General features: G+C 43.3%; 1 protein-coding gene across 4 annotated transcripts in view; it reads left to right on the top strand.

The window, feature by feature from the left end:
* The window catches only part of LOC127583941 (multiple C2 and transmembrane domain-containing protein 2-like), a 328,587-nt gene that overhangs the window by 150,825 nt on the left and 159,307 nt on the right, over positions 1-18,455 (top strand). For all 4 annotated transcript variants that reach the window (XR_007958316.1, XM_052040378.1, XM_052040377.1 and 1 more), the window contains exons 5-8: positions 2,753-2,895; positions 6,143-6,219; positions 7,510-7,621; positions 11,053-11,091. Coding sequence is in view for 3 of the 4 variants with exons in the window: in XM_052040378.1 (XP_051896338.1) it covers positions 2,753-2,895; positions 6,143-6,219; positions 7,510-7,621; positions 11,053-11,091 (371 nt within the window). In the remaining variant the exon portion in view is untranslated. The remainder of the gene's footprint in view (positions 1-2,752; positions 2,896-6,142; positions 6,220-7,509; positions 7,622-11,052; positions 11,092-18,455) is intronic.

Below are 18,455 nucleotides of genomic sequence, written 5' to 3'. Positions count from 1 at the left end.
TTTATTCATTGGCATGTAGGACAATGAGGGGTGACCTTATAGAGCTATATAAAATTATGAGGGGCATAGATTGGGTCAGTGTGCAGAGTCTTTTTCCCAGGGTCGGAGAATCAAGAACTAGAGGGCTTAGGTTTAAGGTGAGAAGGAAGAGGTCTAATAGGAACCTGAGGGGCAACTTTTTCACCAGAGGATGGTGCGTGTGTGGAATGAGTTGCCAGAGGACGTGGTTGAGGCAGTACATTAAAAACATTTAAAAGGCACTTGGACAGGTACATGGATAGGAAAGGTTTAGAGAGATATGGGCCAAACGCGGGCATGTGGGACTAGCTTAGATGGGAATCTTGGTCAGCATGGATGAGTTGGGCCGAAGGGCCTGTTTCTGTGCTGTATGAGTCTATGGGGCCCCTTGAGCCGCCTTTGCTGTACAATATAATCATGGCTGATCTGATCTTGGCCTCACCACCACTTTCCTGTTGTTCCCTATAACCCTCGACTTCCCTCTGGACCAAAACTCTATGATGCCCAGGAATATATTCAATGATTCCACCTCCAAGACTCTCTAGGCAGGTCTTTTACTGTCAGCGCCACAGCTACACTAAGAGTAACTGGACTTATGTGGGACACAAAACCTGAAGTGCGTTGAGATTGCAATTTGAAGTGTTGGAGATTTTAAAATGAACTTTAGGATCTGGTTGTCAATGGATTTCTACCTCCCCCTACCTGGCTCCATCAACCTAATTTTTAAATTTTTTTTCTTATCTGTTTCCACCCATCAACCACCAGCTCTAATCTTACCCCCTCTCCTCCCCTTCCCCCTCCTGCCTATCATTCTCCACCTCACCTGGTTCCACTTATCACCTACCAGTCCCTATTTCACCCCTCCCTGTACTGGCTATCTTCCCTCTACACTTGGCAGTCCTGATGCAGGGTCCCGCCATTCCTTGCCTCCACAAGGTGCCGCTTGGCCCGCTGAGTTTGTTTTTTGCTCCAGATTCCAGCATCTCCAATCTGTTATGTCTTTGTATATTTCCCATCCCCTAATTGGCCTAGAGAGGTGAGTCACCACCTTGAACCCTGGAGTCCTCCTGGTGATAGTACTTCCACAGTGCTGTAAGGGAGGGAAGTCCAAGATTTAGACTCGATGATGCTGAAGGACTTCCGACATATTTCGGAGTCAGGATAGTGGTGACTTGGAGGGGAACCAGCAGCTGCTGCCCTTGTGGAGGTTGTGGCTTTAAGAGGTGCTGTCAGTGTAACTGGAGTGTACTTTGCAGATAGAACATAGAACCTAGAACAGTACAGTGCAGGAACAGGCCCTTTTGCCCACGAGGTTGTGCTGAACTAATTAAACTAGTAATTAAAAGTCTAACTAAACTGGTCCCTTCTGCCTACATAAGTCCAGATCCCTCTTCTCTGCACATTCATGTACCGATCTAAGAGCCTCTTAAATGCCTCTATCGTATTTGCCTCCACCGCCACCCCTGGCAGCACATTCTAGGCACCCATCACTCTCTGTGTAAAATGGTACACACTGCAGCCACTGTGTACCAATAGTGAAAGGAATGAATGTTCAGGATGGTCGATAGAGTGCCAATCAAGTAGGCTGGTTTGTACTTGATGGTGTCAAGCTGTGTTCATCCAGGCAACTGGAGCATTGAGGCTCCTGACGTGTCTAATAGATGGTGGAAATGCCAGACGTGAGTCACTCGCTGCAGGTTTTCTAGCTCTGAACTGCAATGTATTTATGTGGCTGATCTAGTTGAGTTTCTTGTCAATGGTGATCCCCAGGATATTGATGATGAGGGACTCAGTGATGATGGCAGTGCCTTTGTTTACAGGGGCCAACATGTGCCAAGTACCCCAGGTTCATTTGCTTGCTGTTTGTCCCTATCCCCAGAAAGTTTTCCTTTGATGCATTCTTTGATTCATTGCTGTTAGTTTTGAGTCTGTTTTAATTCTGCCTTTTGGATCTACAAGTTTTATAAGAAAGGATTAAAAATAGCAAAGAGGTTTTGTGCAACCTGAGTCACCATGAAATGTGATCGGTTTAAAATGGAAACAGTTGTCATGGCTGACTCCCACACCTCTGAACAATTGCTTGTGAAATCCACCTCTTGCTGAGGTCATATTTACACAGAATTCTGCAATATATACGCAGAAATTTTTGACAATGACTACTGTGTATTTGTAAAACGCAGAAGTGAAAGACTACAGCTAGTCTCCTTGTCACTGCTTATGCTCTTTCATCTACACCGCCCTGGTGTTACCAGTCATTTCTTTCCAGACCCCTGCAAAGGGTGTCCTGAGGAAGCAAACTGTTATCATTAAGGATAGTCGCTCCTGAGGTAATTGCTCATTGCACCAGGGAGGAGTACTGGTAACAAGCTGGGATTCTGGCCTCCAAGGGTGGGGTGATGGTGAACCCAGTGTATGGCTCTAGGTTTGGGTCTGGTGTTGTGTCGAGCATTCTGTCCCAGGCCCGTGGTGTGGGGCTGATGGAGAGCCAGGCCCTAAACCTCTTAGTGGGTTTTATAAGTAGTGAATAATTGTTCTGCTCTTTCCTTCATTCAGCTATGCTATCTGCATCCAACTTAATACATGATTTTAAATTTTGTACGATTGTTAAAAGCTCAGGTTTTGAGATCACTTGCTGTTTTAGAAAAGGGTATATCTAGTGCAACCATAGATGCAAAGGAAATCCCAAGAAAAAGTTGCAGCAATTCTTAATACCTATATTTTTTCTCACTTGCAGGTACAAGCGATCCCTATGTCAAGTTTAAACTTGCCGGGAAGACTTTGTACAAGAGCAAGATTGTATATAAAAACTTAAACCCCCGATGGGATGAAACGTTTGTGGTTCCAGTCAAGAACTTAAATCAAAAACTTTATGTCAAGGTAAAATAAAAACTGTGCCAAAAAAATGTCTTTGAGCAAGATCTTCTCATAAATTCTGTTATTATGCTCTATTATGTGTTAAGGTTCATTGACTGTATTTTGGTTCAGTTCATTGGTTCAGGTCAATGGTTATGGTTTGTTTGGATTCTGCAGTTTGGATTAATAGTTATACTTTGGTAAGGATCAGTGGTGGGTTCAATGGTTACACTTTTCTTGGCTTCATTAGGATAAAATAACTGTATTTACTTTGGGTTGAGTGGTTAAGGTCATATTTTGCTTAGGTTGAATGTCTGTAGTCATGTATTAGCTCAGTAACATTCCATGGTTAAGATCGGAGAATTGCATCGCTTGTAGGTTTTAATATGGCATAGTATCAGCCTGAAGTAGCCCACTTAAAGATGCGCTGAGAAGGCTAAATCAGTTGGTGAATTGAAGGAAATTGCGTGACATTAAGCGATTGTATGTAAACTGAACTCTTGGAGGGCAAATCGTCATGATATTTGTTAGCCCTGACCTGACGCCAATTAGCCTTGATTTATTACCACTTTACCAAGATGTAGAAGGTGCAGAAAGAAAGAGTGACAGGGATGAGACCTGAGCTGAGGAAAAACTGAACAGGTTTGGGATGCTTTACTGTATAAAAAGAATAGCTGAGGTTTGACCAAATGAGGTCTGGTAAATTATGCAGAGCTCAAAAGTGTGGACGTGGGAAAGGTGAGACTAAATCTGGTGTAAAACAATGGAGGTTTACTCTGGCATTGCATAGCTCCAGGCTCCTTTGTACTTGCCAGGGTTGAGTACAAAAAATTAGCAACTTTGTGAAATGACGCATAAGCCCAGGCAGTCACTTGAGCAGGTGATCACCTCTCTGGTGCTGATGTGGTTGTGATAACGGGTGGCACAGTTGTGCAGCAGTTAGCACTGTTGCTTCACAGCTCCAGCAACCCAGGTTTGATTCTGACCATCAGTGCTGTATATGTGGAGTTTGCACACTCTTCTTGTCATTGTGCAGGTTTCCCCCAGTGCTGCGTTTTCTTACTACACCCCAGAAGTGTCCTGGTAGGTCAATTGGCACTGTAAGTTACCCCTACTGTAGGTAAGAACCAAATGGAGAAGTTGGTGGTGACATAAGTGAGAGAATATGCTGCTGGGCCACAGGGAAGTTAGATGTCAGGGAATGGGGCTGATGGGATTTCTCTGCAGGGAAACAGCATGGATTCAATGGACAAAATGGCCTCCTTCAGTGTTGTAATAGGTATGTAAAATCTCAGTTGAAACCATTGATTAATGAATCTACCTCTTGCTATATTGATAGTGCACCACACTACTTCCACTGCACCAAAAAATCATAATGAGTTTTGCTCAGCCTTTTTGATTTATCACATTTTGCAAAGTGAAGTATTTTCCAGGAACACATCCTCTTTTAAATCAAGGAATGACTGCACCGTGCTCATGGGCAGGAAAAACCTTTTGCGCTACTCCCGCCACTTCTGGCTAGACGGCTCCTGAGGAAGTTCCCGTCTGCCCACGTACACACGAGGTGTTGTTCAAATAATTAACCGCCCTCTATTCCAAGCCTAAGTGCATTCCATGAAGAAGAAATCCAGCCAATTTCAGTTTGGAATTTGGGAGTATGATCAATTCCTACACATTTGCTGCGTTGAAGGATAACCAAGTATGCAAGCAAGAGGAGAATTGAAGGCAATCTGTTTGGCACATTTTAAACATGAATTAATAGTTTACATTTGCAAGAATGCAAACTGTAGTCTTGGCTTTAGATTTAGTGAATCACATATCATTGATGCTGCCTCCATCTGGAGCAGGTTTGGAAGCGGAGTGAAATAGAGTAAGGAGGGAGGCTGAGTCTTCACATCCAAATGGCTCCCTGTACCTTCAGTACAAGTGCAGGGCTGAATCCCCGTTCTGACCATGACACTAAACCTGCGTGATCTTACATTTACTGTGAACGTGTTCAAGTCACGTCAATGTACTCCATTGGGTCGTAATCTGAGGGTGTGCTGCAATTGTTGTGATTCCAGGAACTGCCAAAGGCAGCCTTTGGAAGTAGCAACTGCACAGGAACTGATCACTCTCTCAATTTCCAAACAGGAATCTGCTGCAGCAAAAACAATCTGCTGGAAGACTCAGTGGGTCGAGCAGCATCTGTGGGAGGAAAGAAATTGTCGACGTTTCGGGTGGAAACGTTTTGGGTCCTGATTTGGGGTTTTGACCCAAAACATCGACAACTTCTTTCTTCCTACAGATGCTGCTCAACCCGCTGAATTCCTCCAGCAGATTGTTTGTTGCTCCAAATTCCAGCATCTGCAGTCTCTTGTGTCTCCTCTGGAATCTGCTGGATTTCTTCTTTACTTGGACTCGGAGCAGAGACACTTAATTATTTGAACAGCTCCTCATGTTTGTGTGGGCAGAGGGGAAGTTCCTTTGGAGCCATCTTGCCAGAAGCGACAGAGGGTAATGGAAAATATTTCCCCTCATTGTAGACCTATTTCTGGCATTCCAAAAGGGATGTGTTCCTGGTAAAGGTTTTGTGTCTGTTTCCTCTTTTGCCATCAGCCCTTGATCTGTGCTAATCCTTTTGATTTGGGGTGTAGAGTTGCCCATCCCATGCACGGCTCTGTGCTTTCCCATTGATGCTCTTTTCTTAATCAGTGTTGATTGATGGACACGCTCTTTATGGAATCATGTGAAAGTTTCAACAGAGCTGCATCAAAAATAATCACATTTTAGATGAGGACAAGGTCAGGGTAATAATGAGTGAGGTACTCTATGGTACTGAAGACTGGATTATGGAAAATAAATGTATACTCTTTGACTTTAATCTGGTCATAAGAGCACAAATTACTTCTGGCTGAGGATTCCATGGGAAGTACCTCGTATCAGCTCTAAGTTTGTGCTTTATTCCATTAAAATTTTGCCCTAATCTCACTGTTTAAGGGAATATTCCAGATATATTATTTCCTGTTTTATAAACCTTGATTAGATTAGCACTTCCCCATTTATTCTTGGAACTCAGGCCCTGACACTAGGGAGTAGTCTTGTGACTCTTCAACACTGGAGCATCTTCTCGATTTCTCACAGCCCTGTCTGGTCCAGGTGTGGTCTGACATTAATTCTTCTTGAGGCAGATGGCACTTCAAGATTGGTGGAAAAATGTTCTTCTTTGTACTCCGCTTTGTGTAAACTCATTGTGATTGCAATAACAAGAAAACAATCTCTCTGCAAACAGGTGTATGACCGAGACTTGGCCACAGATGATTTCATGGGTTCTGCATATCTCACTCTGAATGATCTTGAAATAAACAGGTCTGTAATAACATTGAACACTTTTTTGCTTTGATTTAACCAGTGCACCAGATAGTAGTGCAGACTATTTGGCTTTGTGCAGTGAGTGATTGATGAGACTTATATTATTGAACAGAACAGTACCTGAGCTATAAAAATCAGATTGAGCCTTAGCAAATAAGATGCAAAGTACTCAGATGCTATCATCTGAGACCAAGTGCTATTAAAAGCATAGAATTGTTCGACAGCTTTGAGGATTTAAGGGTGATAAATTATAAATTAATGGAGACTGGATTTATAGCAGTGTTGGAACTTTAGTAAACACCCAACACTACTTGTATTGGGCAAAATTTCAGCCGCAGTTTTAAAAGACTCTGCTAATAGATTGACTAAACCTACAGTGAAAACTCTTATGTATGATGTAACCTTCTGAGTTTTGGTTTGATTAGAACTTGTGCTTCCATCCCAGCAAGAATATTTAACTAGGTAAAAGTACAGTCAATAGAAGATAAATATAGCACAGGAAAAGGCCATTTGGCCCATTGTACGTGTCGTAGTTTTGTTTGTTTGAAAGAGATATCCATTGTTTCCTCCCTGTAGGATCTTTAGTAAGGGTTGTGATAAGATACTCGTCAGCATACAAATAGTGAATCTGAAACCTTGCCTCACATTAATGAAAACTGGATGGATGCCACACCCAAGTCTGAATCCACCATTTGTTCCTTGAAAGAACTACTTTCCATTGGGGATGTTGGATTGCAAAGTCAAACTTAAAAAGGTTTTTTAAGCATGGCTATCTGATTCTTAACCATTTCCTTCCAACAGCAGCACGCTTGCACTGTGCTAACTGTTGGCCATCAAATTGAGCAACTTTCCGCTCCTGACATCAGCTAGGAATTAATGACCTCTTAAATGTTCACCAGGGGAACTTTTGACCCCCTTCAACAGTGAAGGAAGTGAACAGGATAGATTTGTGCTTTGTTTTGTTTGGTACAATGGTCAGAGCAAATCTTCCTCACTTTGAAATCCAATTTCCTTGTCTCTGTAGCTACCTAGAAATTGTCGATCTTCTATTCAATTATTATCTATGCTGCTTGTAGAGAACTAGTTTCCACATGTAGAACCCCATGGATGGATTGACCTTTTAAGTATGCCCTTAATTTTGAAATGGATCTTATTTTCATATTTACATTTTCAACATGGTATCCAGTTGCTGTGACTGCTGACTTCTGAAGTCCTAGCCCCAATAATTCAAGGGAACACTTCATGGCTGGAATATATTTTTAATTGTGGAGTTTTTTTTTCTTTTAGTGTTGTGCAGAAGGAGTTGCAGCTTGATGATCCAAATAGCCTGGAGGACTACATGGGGGAAATTGTCCTGGAGATAAAACTAATCAACAAACCAAGTGAAAGCAGCAAAAAAGTGAGTAAAAGGTTCATTCATTGTGTTATGAGCTACTGTAAGTTTTTGTATTTGTCGACTAACATGCTATTAATTAATTGTGGGTGTTTTACAAGTTCAGAAAAAAGGTCTTTTTCAACATGGATATTATATCCCAGGATTTATTTTTTGGCTTTGGATTCATATGTCAAGTAGCAATAATGTATTACTTGAAGTATACTGTTGAGTAACTTGAATAATGGCAATTGTGCAGGACTTTTTATGGAGATCACAGACTGTCACAATGTGGGGAGTAAATTCAGTCATGCAAGGAAATTCGATGCTTCCCAAAGCGCCAGATTGTGTAATTGTGCAGATAATGTGGAGGAGAACTCCCGATGTCATGCAGTTAGAAACCAGTTGTTCTTGATTTCAGAGCCACAACTTCCCCTGTTGAAGCCAAATACTGTATGATAATACTTCGATTCCTGCTGAGTGAAATCTGTGTAAATGGAATTAGATTTGATTGACATTATCCCCTGAAGACCTGGATTGTTTAAATTGTTCAACTGGTTCTAATTTTCATTTGCTTCAGCATCTTGCAGATGTAAATAGATTCAGATAAGGGGACATGGGAAGAGAGATTGGTTGTTTAACCCCTTGAGCCTGGTTGATCATTCAATGAGATGGTCAATCTGTAACCCAACTCCATCAACAGACATTTTTCCAAGATCCTTTCATACGTTTGATTAACAAAGCCTATCATTCTTAGATTTTATATTACTAACTGACTTAGCATCAACTGCTGTTTGCAAAGGAGTTCAGAATTTCTCCCATCGTTTGATTGTTGAAGTGTTTCCTAACTTCACTCCTGAGAAGCCTGGCTCTGAATATTAGGCTCTGTCTCCTAATCTAAAACACCCCAGTCATGGGGATGTGGAGCCTCTATCGACCCAATCAGTTACACTTAATATCTTGAAGACTTCAAAATCACTCCCTGACCTCTTAACTTCAGAGGAGCACAATCCTAGTTTCTGAAGCCTCTCCTTGTCCATTAATCATTGAAGTCTAGGTATCATTCTCGTAAATCTCCTTTGCGCTCCTTCCCTGGCCAGTGTACCCTCCTGAGATGTGGTTGCCGGATCACTTGTAACACTCCTGTTGTTTTCTGCAGAGGTAACTTCTACCCATGTATTCTAGTCCTCTGACTGGCTTTACTTTGATTATTTATTGCACCTGTCCATGCTGTTTCAATGATCAATGTACACAGACCCTTGAGTTTCTTTGGACCGCCACTGCTTCCAGCTTCTCACCATTTAGAATGGACTTACTCTATCTTCCTTGGGTCCAAGGTGAATGACCTTCAATTCAAGATATTTATTTTACAGACATTCAAATCTGTTTGCCACAATTATTCCCAACTGCATATTGATTGATATCATCTTTGTAATTTAATGCCATTGATACTGCTTGTGCATCTTGATGTCATTTGTGTCATTGGCAAACTTGGATGTGTGGCTTTCTGTCCCATCAGCCAAGTCATTTCTAATTATGGTGGATAGCCATAGCTCTTCACTGATCAGTGTGTGGAATACCACATTTCGTAACTGGAGCACCTGTCCGTTGTTTCCTACTGCTCACCCATTTTCCTGCCAGTTCCAGAACTTGTCTTCAGTTCCATTAGTCCCATGAGCGAGAATGGAGAAGAAGATGTGTAGGCAGGAATGACAAAGTAAGTTGGGAAGAGATTCTTGGGAAATATAAAGACCACTAGAATTATACTGTTCACCCCATATCAATGTAAGGTGATTGTATCTGTTGGTTGAGATTGCTGATCCCAATTTTTCTCAGGTCCATAAGAAGTGTAACCAGGACCCCCCTCCTCCGCTCTCCTCACTGCCCTGGTCACCCACATACTTTAGACAAAATTTCTATCAAGAGATTCATTGACCTTGCATTGCGGTGAGGATACACAAATGCACCTTTGTGTCTGTTGATGAAACGATCAGGGATCGGGTGGCTGGGAGTAAGTTTATTTCAAGCTCCTGCTCTGCAGTCACTGCCCACTCTCTCTTTGTAAGCTGAGCCATTCTGCTCCTGATTTCTGGTGATTGTCTCCAGTTGGAGTTACTCTGCTGCTTCACTATTAATATAAAAGGATGTCTAAATGTGTTTTGCCTATGTGACAAAAAAGCAGAGGTGATTAATTTAGGTACTGGGCATAACAAAGGGAAGTTGGTTGGGCTTCACGTAGCTCAGTGTAACTCTTACCCAGCAGTCTCTGATCTTCTATCGAATTTCCAAAGGATTGTTCTCCACTTCCAAATGTTTGAATTGGAGAACGATCTTGAAACCAGAAAGCCAAGCTGGGAAAAGCATTAAGTTGACTGTGATGTGCAGTCGGTATTATAACAGGTCTGTCAACTGGGCATCATAGTGTCAGTTCTGACCCCAGGTATGACTGCCTACCTCTTGATGGTGGGCAAGGACTTGGTTATGAGGTGTGAAGTGGTCTCAGTGTTGCCATATGTTGTGAAAGTATGGTCTGTACCCCGGTTCTGCACCGTGGTAGTCACCTGAGCCATCTTCCATTTCACCTGGAGATCCAAGATGGGGTGCATCCAACAGGTTGCGATGTACAACTCTTCAGAGAATGGGGGTAAAATGTACCCAACGTTGCTTTCGTTCTAATTGACACTTTTGTGTGTGGCTGCATCAAGTGGTGCATAGAAGTGAAAATTGTTGATCTCCCAGCACAATGAGATGTCCGTCAGTGGATGCTGCTGACAGGCACATTCCAGGCTGCAGGAGTACATGCTAAGGGGTGCACCAAAGCTTGGTGCAGCTAATACAAAGGCTTTGTGGGGAAGGACTGCAATCTGGTCTCCTGCCACCAATGGACAGGAGGGTGTCCTCAAACATGTGGAGGGTGTATTGTTCAAGGAGGCCACATGAGTGGCATTTTTGCTTTGTAGATAGAATGTACAGACTTGGTGACGCTATGAATGTATTGACTTGATGACACTATGAAAGTAAAGAAAACTTTGTACTGATGTGACTAAAATTTAGTTTTGAAATAAGAAATAGCTGCTGAGATGAAGCCTCTGAATTACCTGAGGCACATAAAGTCATCTCTCTGAGCAGAGGTGATGAAGTAAATCCCCCAGATGACCCAAGGTGCTGGTATCTGGCACCAGCTCATCTCGGACTTGTATGTTGCAGTGTGTGAACAAAGGGTTTGAGGTGACCCAACTTGTGAATGGGACATCCACATAGAAATGCAAGAAAAAAGTCAGCAAATTTTGGGGAATTATTTATGCAGACATGGGCATGCTTTGGTGAATGTTGTGTTTTTATGTATGGTGGGTGCCTTCAGGAATAGCTAATTGGTCATTAACAACCACATTCCTCTTTTCCTTTCCATCACCCATCTCCTGCATCCTGTGACACCTCGTGTCCCCTTGGCTCAACAGTCCAGTCATATCAGGAAGAAACGAGGGACATCCACAAAGGTAAGGCCTTGTTCTTTCCTTCACCTTCCCGATGCTTTCATCAGCTCAATATTTTTTTTAAATGAAACTAATTTCCTAATTTCCTGAGAGCAAAATATTTCTGTGAAGGGTTTCCAAACCGTCCTGGTCTTGAGGCCAGACTACATTGCCGTGGTACCAAAACAACTAATTGGTGGCAGTAGGTGATATGGTTATCTTGCATCTCCAGTGTGGTTATCTTCCTTTGGAAGCTTTTAGTTGTGCTGAGTTCCTGGAAAAGGTGGTTTCCAAAACAAACACTCTGCAAGTTTCCTGTGACAGATGGGTTGTCCTCGTGCCTCCAGCTGTTGCAAAACCAGGCTCTTTGATCTTTTTGAGCAACAGAACCTTTCTTAACTGTTGGTGATGTAGTATCTGCTCAATAACTGTGGTTGGATACTTACCTGGATGTTTAATTAACTGGCTTCTGATTATGTTTCCTGTGGTTTCAATTCCACTGCCTCTACCTTCTGAAGGTTTAGTCCCTTGTACCCAAGGAATCTTGATTGCTTTATTTTTGACCTTGCACTTCAGTTGGCTTCCAAAAACACAAGAAAATAAGAGCAGGAGTAGTCCATGACTATTTAATATGATCATGGCTGATCTATACTGCCCTGAACTCCTCTTCTGTGCCATTTCTCCACACCCCTCTATTCCTCGATCTATTAAATATTTACTTACCTCCACTTTAACTGATCTAGTGCCAGAGCAGAGAATTCCAGAAATTCACCACCGTCCGTGTAAAGAAATTTCTACGTACCGTTTTGAATTAATGGCCCCTTGTAATGATGTTCCCACGTTCGAGACTCTCCCATTAGTGAAAAAACTCCAACAACTACCCTGTCAAGCCTCTGTGCTGATGTGCTTTTAAATCCCAAGATGACTGGTTAATTTTAATACGATTAAATAAAATATGGAACAAGAAAGGACGATCGGTAATGGTGGTGATGAAACCATTGGAATGTGGTTAAAAATCCAACTGGTTTGATCATGTGCATTCAGAAGAGTCACCTGCTGTCCTATCCAATTTAGTGTGTAAGTGATTCCAGACACACAGCAACAGGCTGACTCTGTCACCCACTGAGATGCTCAGGCAAGCCAGAGACTGTTAGGGTAATTAGGGATTAGCAGTGAAGGCCCATATTCTGTGAATGATTTAAACATACTGGTCATGTAAGTCCCAGGTTGCAAGGTGTCTTTTATCACCATCTGCTGGTGTTGCAGGGAATGGATGTTCAGGGTGGTAGATGGGGTACCAGTCAATGGACCACATTGTTCTGGATGGTGTTGAGCTTCCATCGCACTCCTTACTTGTGAATTCTTGATGGAAAAAAGACAATGGAGTAACAGGAGAGGAAATCATGGGATACCCAGACTCTGAACAGGTCTTGTAGTCATGGTGTGCATGTAGCTGGTCCAGTTGAGTTTCTGTTCAATTCTGCTTCCCAGAATGTTGATGATGGGGGATTTGGCAGCAGTAATACCACTGTATATTTACATGCTCATGACACTGAAAGAGGCCCATCAAGTCTGTACTGGCTTTTGAAACAATCCCATCAGCTACATTTCCTCGCCTGTTTTCTTGTAGCTTATTCTTTCAAACATGTCCATTAACACACCACTCCCTATCCCTAATCCTCCTACCATTTTTCCGTATTTCCTTATGTAGAAGTATTTCCTTAATAGAAGTCGGCTTTTTGGCCCATCAAGTCCATGCCAGCTCACAGGACAATCCTATTCTCCCACATTGTTTTCCTGCTGCCCTACACTAGAGGCAATTTCCTGCAGCCAATTATATTACACATCTTTGGGATGTGGCAGGAAACTGGAGTAGTCAGAGGAAACACATGGTCACAGAGAAAACAGGCAAACTCCATGCAAAGAGGTCAGAATCAAACCTGGGTTGCTTGAGCTGCGAGAGGGCAGCACTACCTGCTGAGCTACTGTACAATGTATCACAACTCCATGGGCAAACCCTCTGCAGTCAGTGGGGGAAGAACCCATTCACCGCCATCTGGTCAGGAACAGTAATGCATAATAGTAGTTCAGAGTGACGGTGAAAGCCCTGATGCTTTTGTTAACCCCTCGGTTATCCTACACTACAGGATGCTAAACTCCACTTCCCTCTTATTCTCCTGGCTGTCTGCTGGCAGCAGTGACTAGTTAAATTAACCTTCACGTTCCTGCTGACTCTCCTACTCCCAGGACAGGTCGGCAACTCTGCAGCAGTTCCAGTATCGCACATCCCTTACAAATAGACCCCAGAAGCCCTGTAAAGAACCCGATCAGTTCAGTAGTCAGCTTGCTTGCATAACAGAGACCAGGCATTAGCCAACCCCAAAAGTCTGCACTCGCACAATCCAAGGACTGTAAAATGCACATTGTCAAGTGGACTGTGCTCTCTGCTGGCTGCTTACTGGCATGGAAGTACCCAGGGATCAAGATAACCTGAGAGTTAATGAAATGATTTGTGCCTTCACTAGGACCATGAATATAATGACTGCTACTCCCTGTCAGAATGGGAATGATTCCACAATTCTCAAACCACATCCAGAATCAGAATCAGATTTATTATCACTGACATGTGACGTGAAATTTGTTGATTGCAGCTGCATTACAGTGCAGAGAGATAAAAATCTATAGATTACTAAAATAAATAAATAGTGCAAAAAAAAAGGAATAACGAGGTAGTGTTCAAGGGGTCATGGACCATTCAGAAATCTGATGGCGGAGGGGAAGAAGCTGTTCCTGAATTGTTGAGTTTGGGTCTTCAGGCTCCTGTACGTCCTCCCTGATGGTAGTAATGAGAAGAGGGCATGTCCCAGATGGTAAGGGTCCTTAATGATGGATGCTGCCTCCTTGAGGTACCGTCACTTGAAGATATCCTTGATGGTGGGGAGGGTTGTGCCTGTGATGGAGCTGGCTGAGTCTACAACCCTCTGCAGCCTCTTGTGATCCTGTGCATTGGAGGCTCCATACCAGGCTGTGATGCAACCAGTCAGGATGCTCTCCACTGTACATCTATAGAAATTTGTAAGAGTCTTTTGTGACATACCAAATCTCTTCATACTCCTAACGAAGTAGAGCCACTGGTGTGTCGCCTTCATGATTATATCAATGTTTTGGGCCCAGGGTAGATCCTCTGAGATGTTGACGCCCAAGAACTCGAAGCTGCTCGCCATTTCCACCGCTGACCCCTCAGTGAGGACTGGATATAGCAGTGATGTATGGGAATAGTTTGTTGTTGCATATATTCTGCATTATCCAACTATCTGCTATTGACTGCAGAATTCTGTAGAAATGGCCCTGCTTCTATTGGGTGACAAGTTTGGGCAAAGAGTTGATTTTGTTCTAACGAGATCTAACAAAAAGATTCTGTAGCCTACTTGGTGTGGTGTGCTGGTTAAGTAATTCATTCTGCTGAGCAATCACTTTGTGTCCTGTCACTTATTCCAATTCCTGGGCTTACACAGAGATATCAGTACATATTGTCAATTAAGATACCAATTAATCAGAAGCTGTGTTGATCAGTCCTAAGACATTTATAGTGGAGTCCAAGTGTTGAGGCTTTGATTTCTGAAGTGGGATGGTAGGACATTGCTGTTAACCTGTAACCTTGTAAAATGCAAAAGCATTAAACAACATTAACAAATACTTGCAGAATTAATTTCAGCAACTCTTTTAATCTTCCTCATTTGAACATCTGTCTTGTTATTTCCTTGCGTGCCCCAGTGTTGGATTTCTACTAACAATGCTACTGAGAGACCCCTTGAGATATTTTACATTGTTAAATACACCATGCAAATGCAAGTTGTTAACTAACATTATTGGAGTTCAATTACCTCTCGCACTTGCATAATACTTTAGAGGCATCACTTTGCAGTTACGCAGTTTCTGAATCCTTTGTGATGTGGTGTTTTGCATAACATGAACAGGAATTATCCAATGAACTGCCTGATCTCTTCCACCTACCCTGAGTTTTCAACTCTGGTTGGCCATATATCAAAGGTTGCAATCATGTGACATCCTGACAGTAATTGCCCTGACACAAGACTCCAGTGAGTGGTGGTCTGATCTGCTTATACTGGGTAGAGTTGCCAACAACAAGGGGTTGGTTGTTAGAGGGGTTTGTGGGTGCAGCTTGTGTGCAGAACCACATCAAGCCGCGCTGTATAACAGAAGATCCTGGGAGAAACACGGTCTGTGGGCCAAACTGACTCATGTAACCATGGACATTGGACGAAATGAGACAGGATCGGATTGGCCAACCATTCTTGAAATCTGATCATGTAATTCAAAAGGCAAGTCTAGACCCTTCAGAAGAAAAAATACACATTGAACAAACAGGTTATTTTTGGATTGGAGTGGGGTGCCACAGAGTTCGGTGCTGGGACCCCAGTTGTTCATAATCTATATCAATGATTTGGAAGAGGGTTCAAGTGTAATGAATCCAAGTTGGCTGATGGTATAAAACTATGTGTCAACGTTGGTAGTAATGAGGGTGTACAGAGGCATCAGAAGGATACAGACAGGCTAAGTGAATGGGTATAGGCGTGGCAGATGGAAAATAATGTGGAAATGTGCAAGGCCATCTTTTATTTTTAAAAAAGGTATAGAAAGGCAGAGTCTTTTTTAAATGCTGAGAGATTGAAAGGTGTTGGTGTTCAGAGGGACCTGGGTGTCCTTGTACACGAATCACTGAAAATTAACATACAAGCATTTGGCCATAATTGCAAGAGGACTTGAGTGCAGGAGTAGAGAAATGTCTTGTTCCAATTATAAAAGGCCCTGCTGAGACTGCCTCTGGAATATTGTGTACAAGCCTTGACTCTCTATGCAAGGAAGGATGTATTTGTGAAAGAGAACTGCAATGAAGATTCACCAGCTTGGTCATAGGAGAGGTTAAGCATACTGTGCCTACACTCTCTAAAGCTGTGGAGAATTAAAAGTGATCTTGCTGAAATGTACAGAGCTTGACAGAAAAGATACGGAGCTAATCTTACCCCTGGCAGGGGATGTATAGAATTAGCAATGTTGGTACCAGCATTCAGGGCAAGGATGGGAAGAAATTTCTGTAGCTAGAGGCTAGAGAATCTTTGGAATTCTCTACCCAAGAGGGCTGTGGAGTCTCAGTCTCTGAGTTGTATTAAAAGTAAAGATTGATAGATTTTTGGATATTATGGAAATAAGGAATACTGGGTTAGATATTAGATATTTATTTATTAGTCACATGTACATCGAAACACACAGTGCAATGCATCTTTTGTGTAGAGTGTTCTGGGGGCAGCCCGCAAGTGTTGCCACTCTTCTGGTGCCAACATAGCATGCCCACAATTTCCTTACCCGTATGTCTTTGGAATGTGGGAGGAAACCGGAGCACCCAGAGAAACCCTACGCAGACACGGGGAGAACGTACAAACCCCTTACAGACAGCGGTCGGAATTTAACCCGGGTAACTGGCGCAGTAATAGCGTTACGCTAATCGTTACATTACCGCCGTAACACTGAGGTAAAATATCAGCTGTGATCTTCTTAAATAGCAAAACATGCATGATGGTCTTAATGGCAAAAATAGCAGTGTAACAGTGGCTTATCATGTTTGGCTCTGCTCAAGTTAACTGCTCTTGGGTTGTACATTGCAGAAGGTGAGGTACTGATCAATGGGAGTTGTGGAGGTGACTGACAACTTGGCTGGTCTGGTAGGGGAGGACCACCAGCTGGGGGATGGGGTAGTGTTGAGCTAGGGATCTTCTGAAGCCCCTGCCATGAGTGACGCTGCTAAGGGAGAGGAGTATGTTCAGAAGGTCAGAGTGGAAGAGTGCAGACAAAAGGTTGTGAACTGGGGAAAGGTGAGGTGACATTGAGTGATGCAAAACTGCACAGAACTGGCCACCTGATCTGGGCCAGAGTTAATACTCCCACAGGAACCTCCTCCCAATTTAATTCCCTTGCCCCAACCCCACGCCTGGTCCTCGCCCACCCTAGCTGGTCAGGTCCTGAACGATGGGGTCTGGAGTAGCTTGTGAACAAAGCGACACGAGGCATAAACCAAACTGACCTCGCCCTGGCCAATCTGCTTGTTGGTGACATACAGTCCTTGTGGAGGCAAAGTCCCATGTTCAGACGGGGGTCACCTCCATCATGTAACACCACTGTGGTGCTAAATGGGATAGACTGAACAGATCTGAGGTGCTGCCAACTGCCAGCAGCAGCAGAAATGTACCTCATCACAGTCTGTAACCTCACGGCCAGCACATCCCTCACTCTGCCATTACTATCAACCCTGGAGTGCGGCAACAGAAGCATCTAAAAATGAGGTACCAACCTTGGGAAGCTGCAACACAGGTCTACGTGTGTGCTGAACTGCACAAGTGGCGTGCAGTAGACCGAGCTGAGTCATCTCGCAATGAAACTAGATCAAAGTGCTGCAATCCTGGTGGTGAATGGCGGTGGACAATTGAACAGCCAACTGGAGGAGGAGGCCCCATTAACATTTGATCTTGATTGATGGCAGGGTCCAGCATGAGACTGCCAAACACAAGGCTGAACCATTCATGTTCACCCAGAAGTGCCTAGTGGATGATCCACCATTGACTTCAGGTCTCACCAGTACAGAGACCTGTCTGCAGCCAATTCGATTCACTCCAAAAGTTGTAAGACACAGCTGATAGATACTTGTTCTTGTTCACACCAATCTCCCAACTGTAGAACTGAAGAGCTGCTCCAGAACCAGCTACACCTCTATCTAAGCAATTCCTGTGCAGTTACAACACATGACAATGTGAAAACTTGACTGGATGTGTCCTGTTCATAAATGCCGGACAATTTCAGTCGAGCTAATTACCAACCAATCAGTCTACTCTCACTCAACAGCAAAGTGATGAAAACCATCACTGACAATTCTATCAAGTGACATTTACTCATCAATAACCTGCTCACTGATGCCTAGTATGGATTTTGCCAGGACCATTCAGTTCCAGACCTAATCATAGCCCTAGTCCAAACATTACCAATGATAAGATAAGATTTCTTTGTTAGTCACATGTACATCGAAACACACAGTGTACTGCATCTTTGGGTAAAATGTTCTGGGGGCAGTCCACAAGTGTTGCCATGCTTCCGGTGCCAACATAGCATGCTCACAGCTTCCTAACCCGTACGTCTTTGGAATGTGGGAGGAAACCGGAGCACCCGGAGGAAACCCACGCAGACACGGGGAGAACGTACAAACTCCTTACTGACAGTGGCTGGAATTGAACCCGGGTTGCTGGTGCTGTAATAGTGTTACGCTAACCGCTACACTACCGTGCCTGCCAAAGAGCTGAATCCTAGAGTTGAATTGAGTA

Source organism: Pristis pectinata, chromosome 28 (genome assembly GCF_009764475.1).
Source record: "Pristis pectinata isolate sPriPec2 chromosome 28, sPriPec2.1.pri, whole genome shotgun sequence".
NCBI classification, from domain to species: domain Eukaryota; kingdom Metazoa; phylum Chordata; class Chondrichthyes; order Rhinopristiformes; family Pristidae; genus Pristis; species Pristis pectinata.
This window is presented reverse-complemented; position numbering and strand designations above follow the sequence as displayed.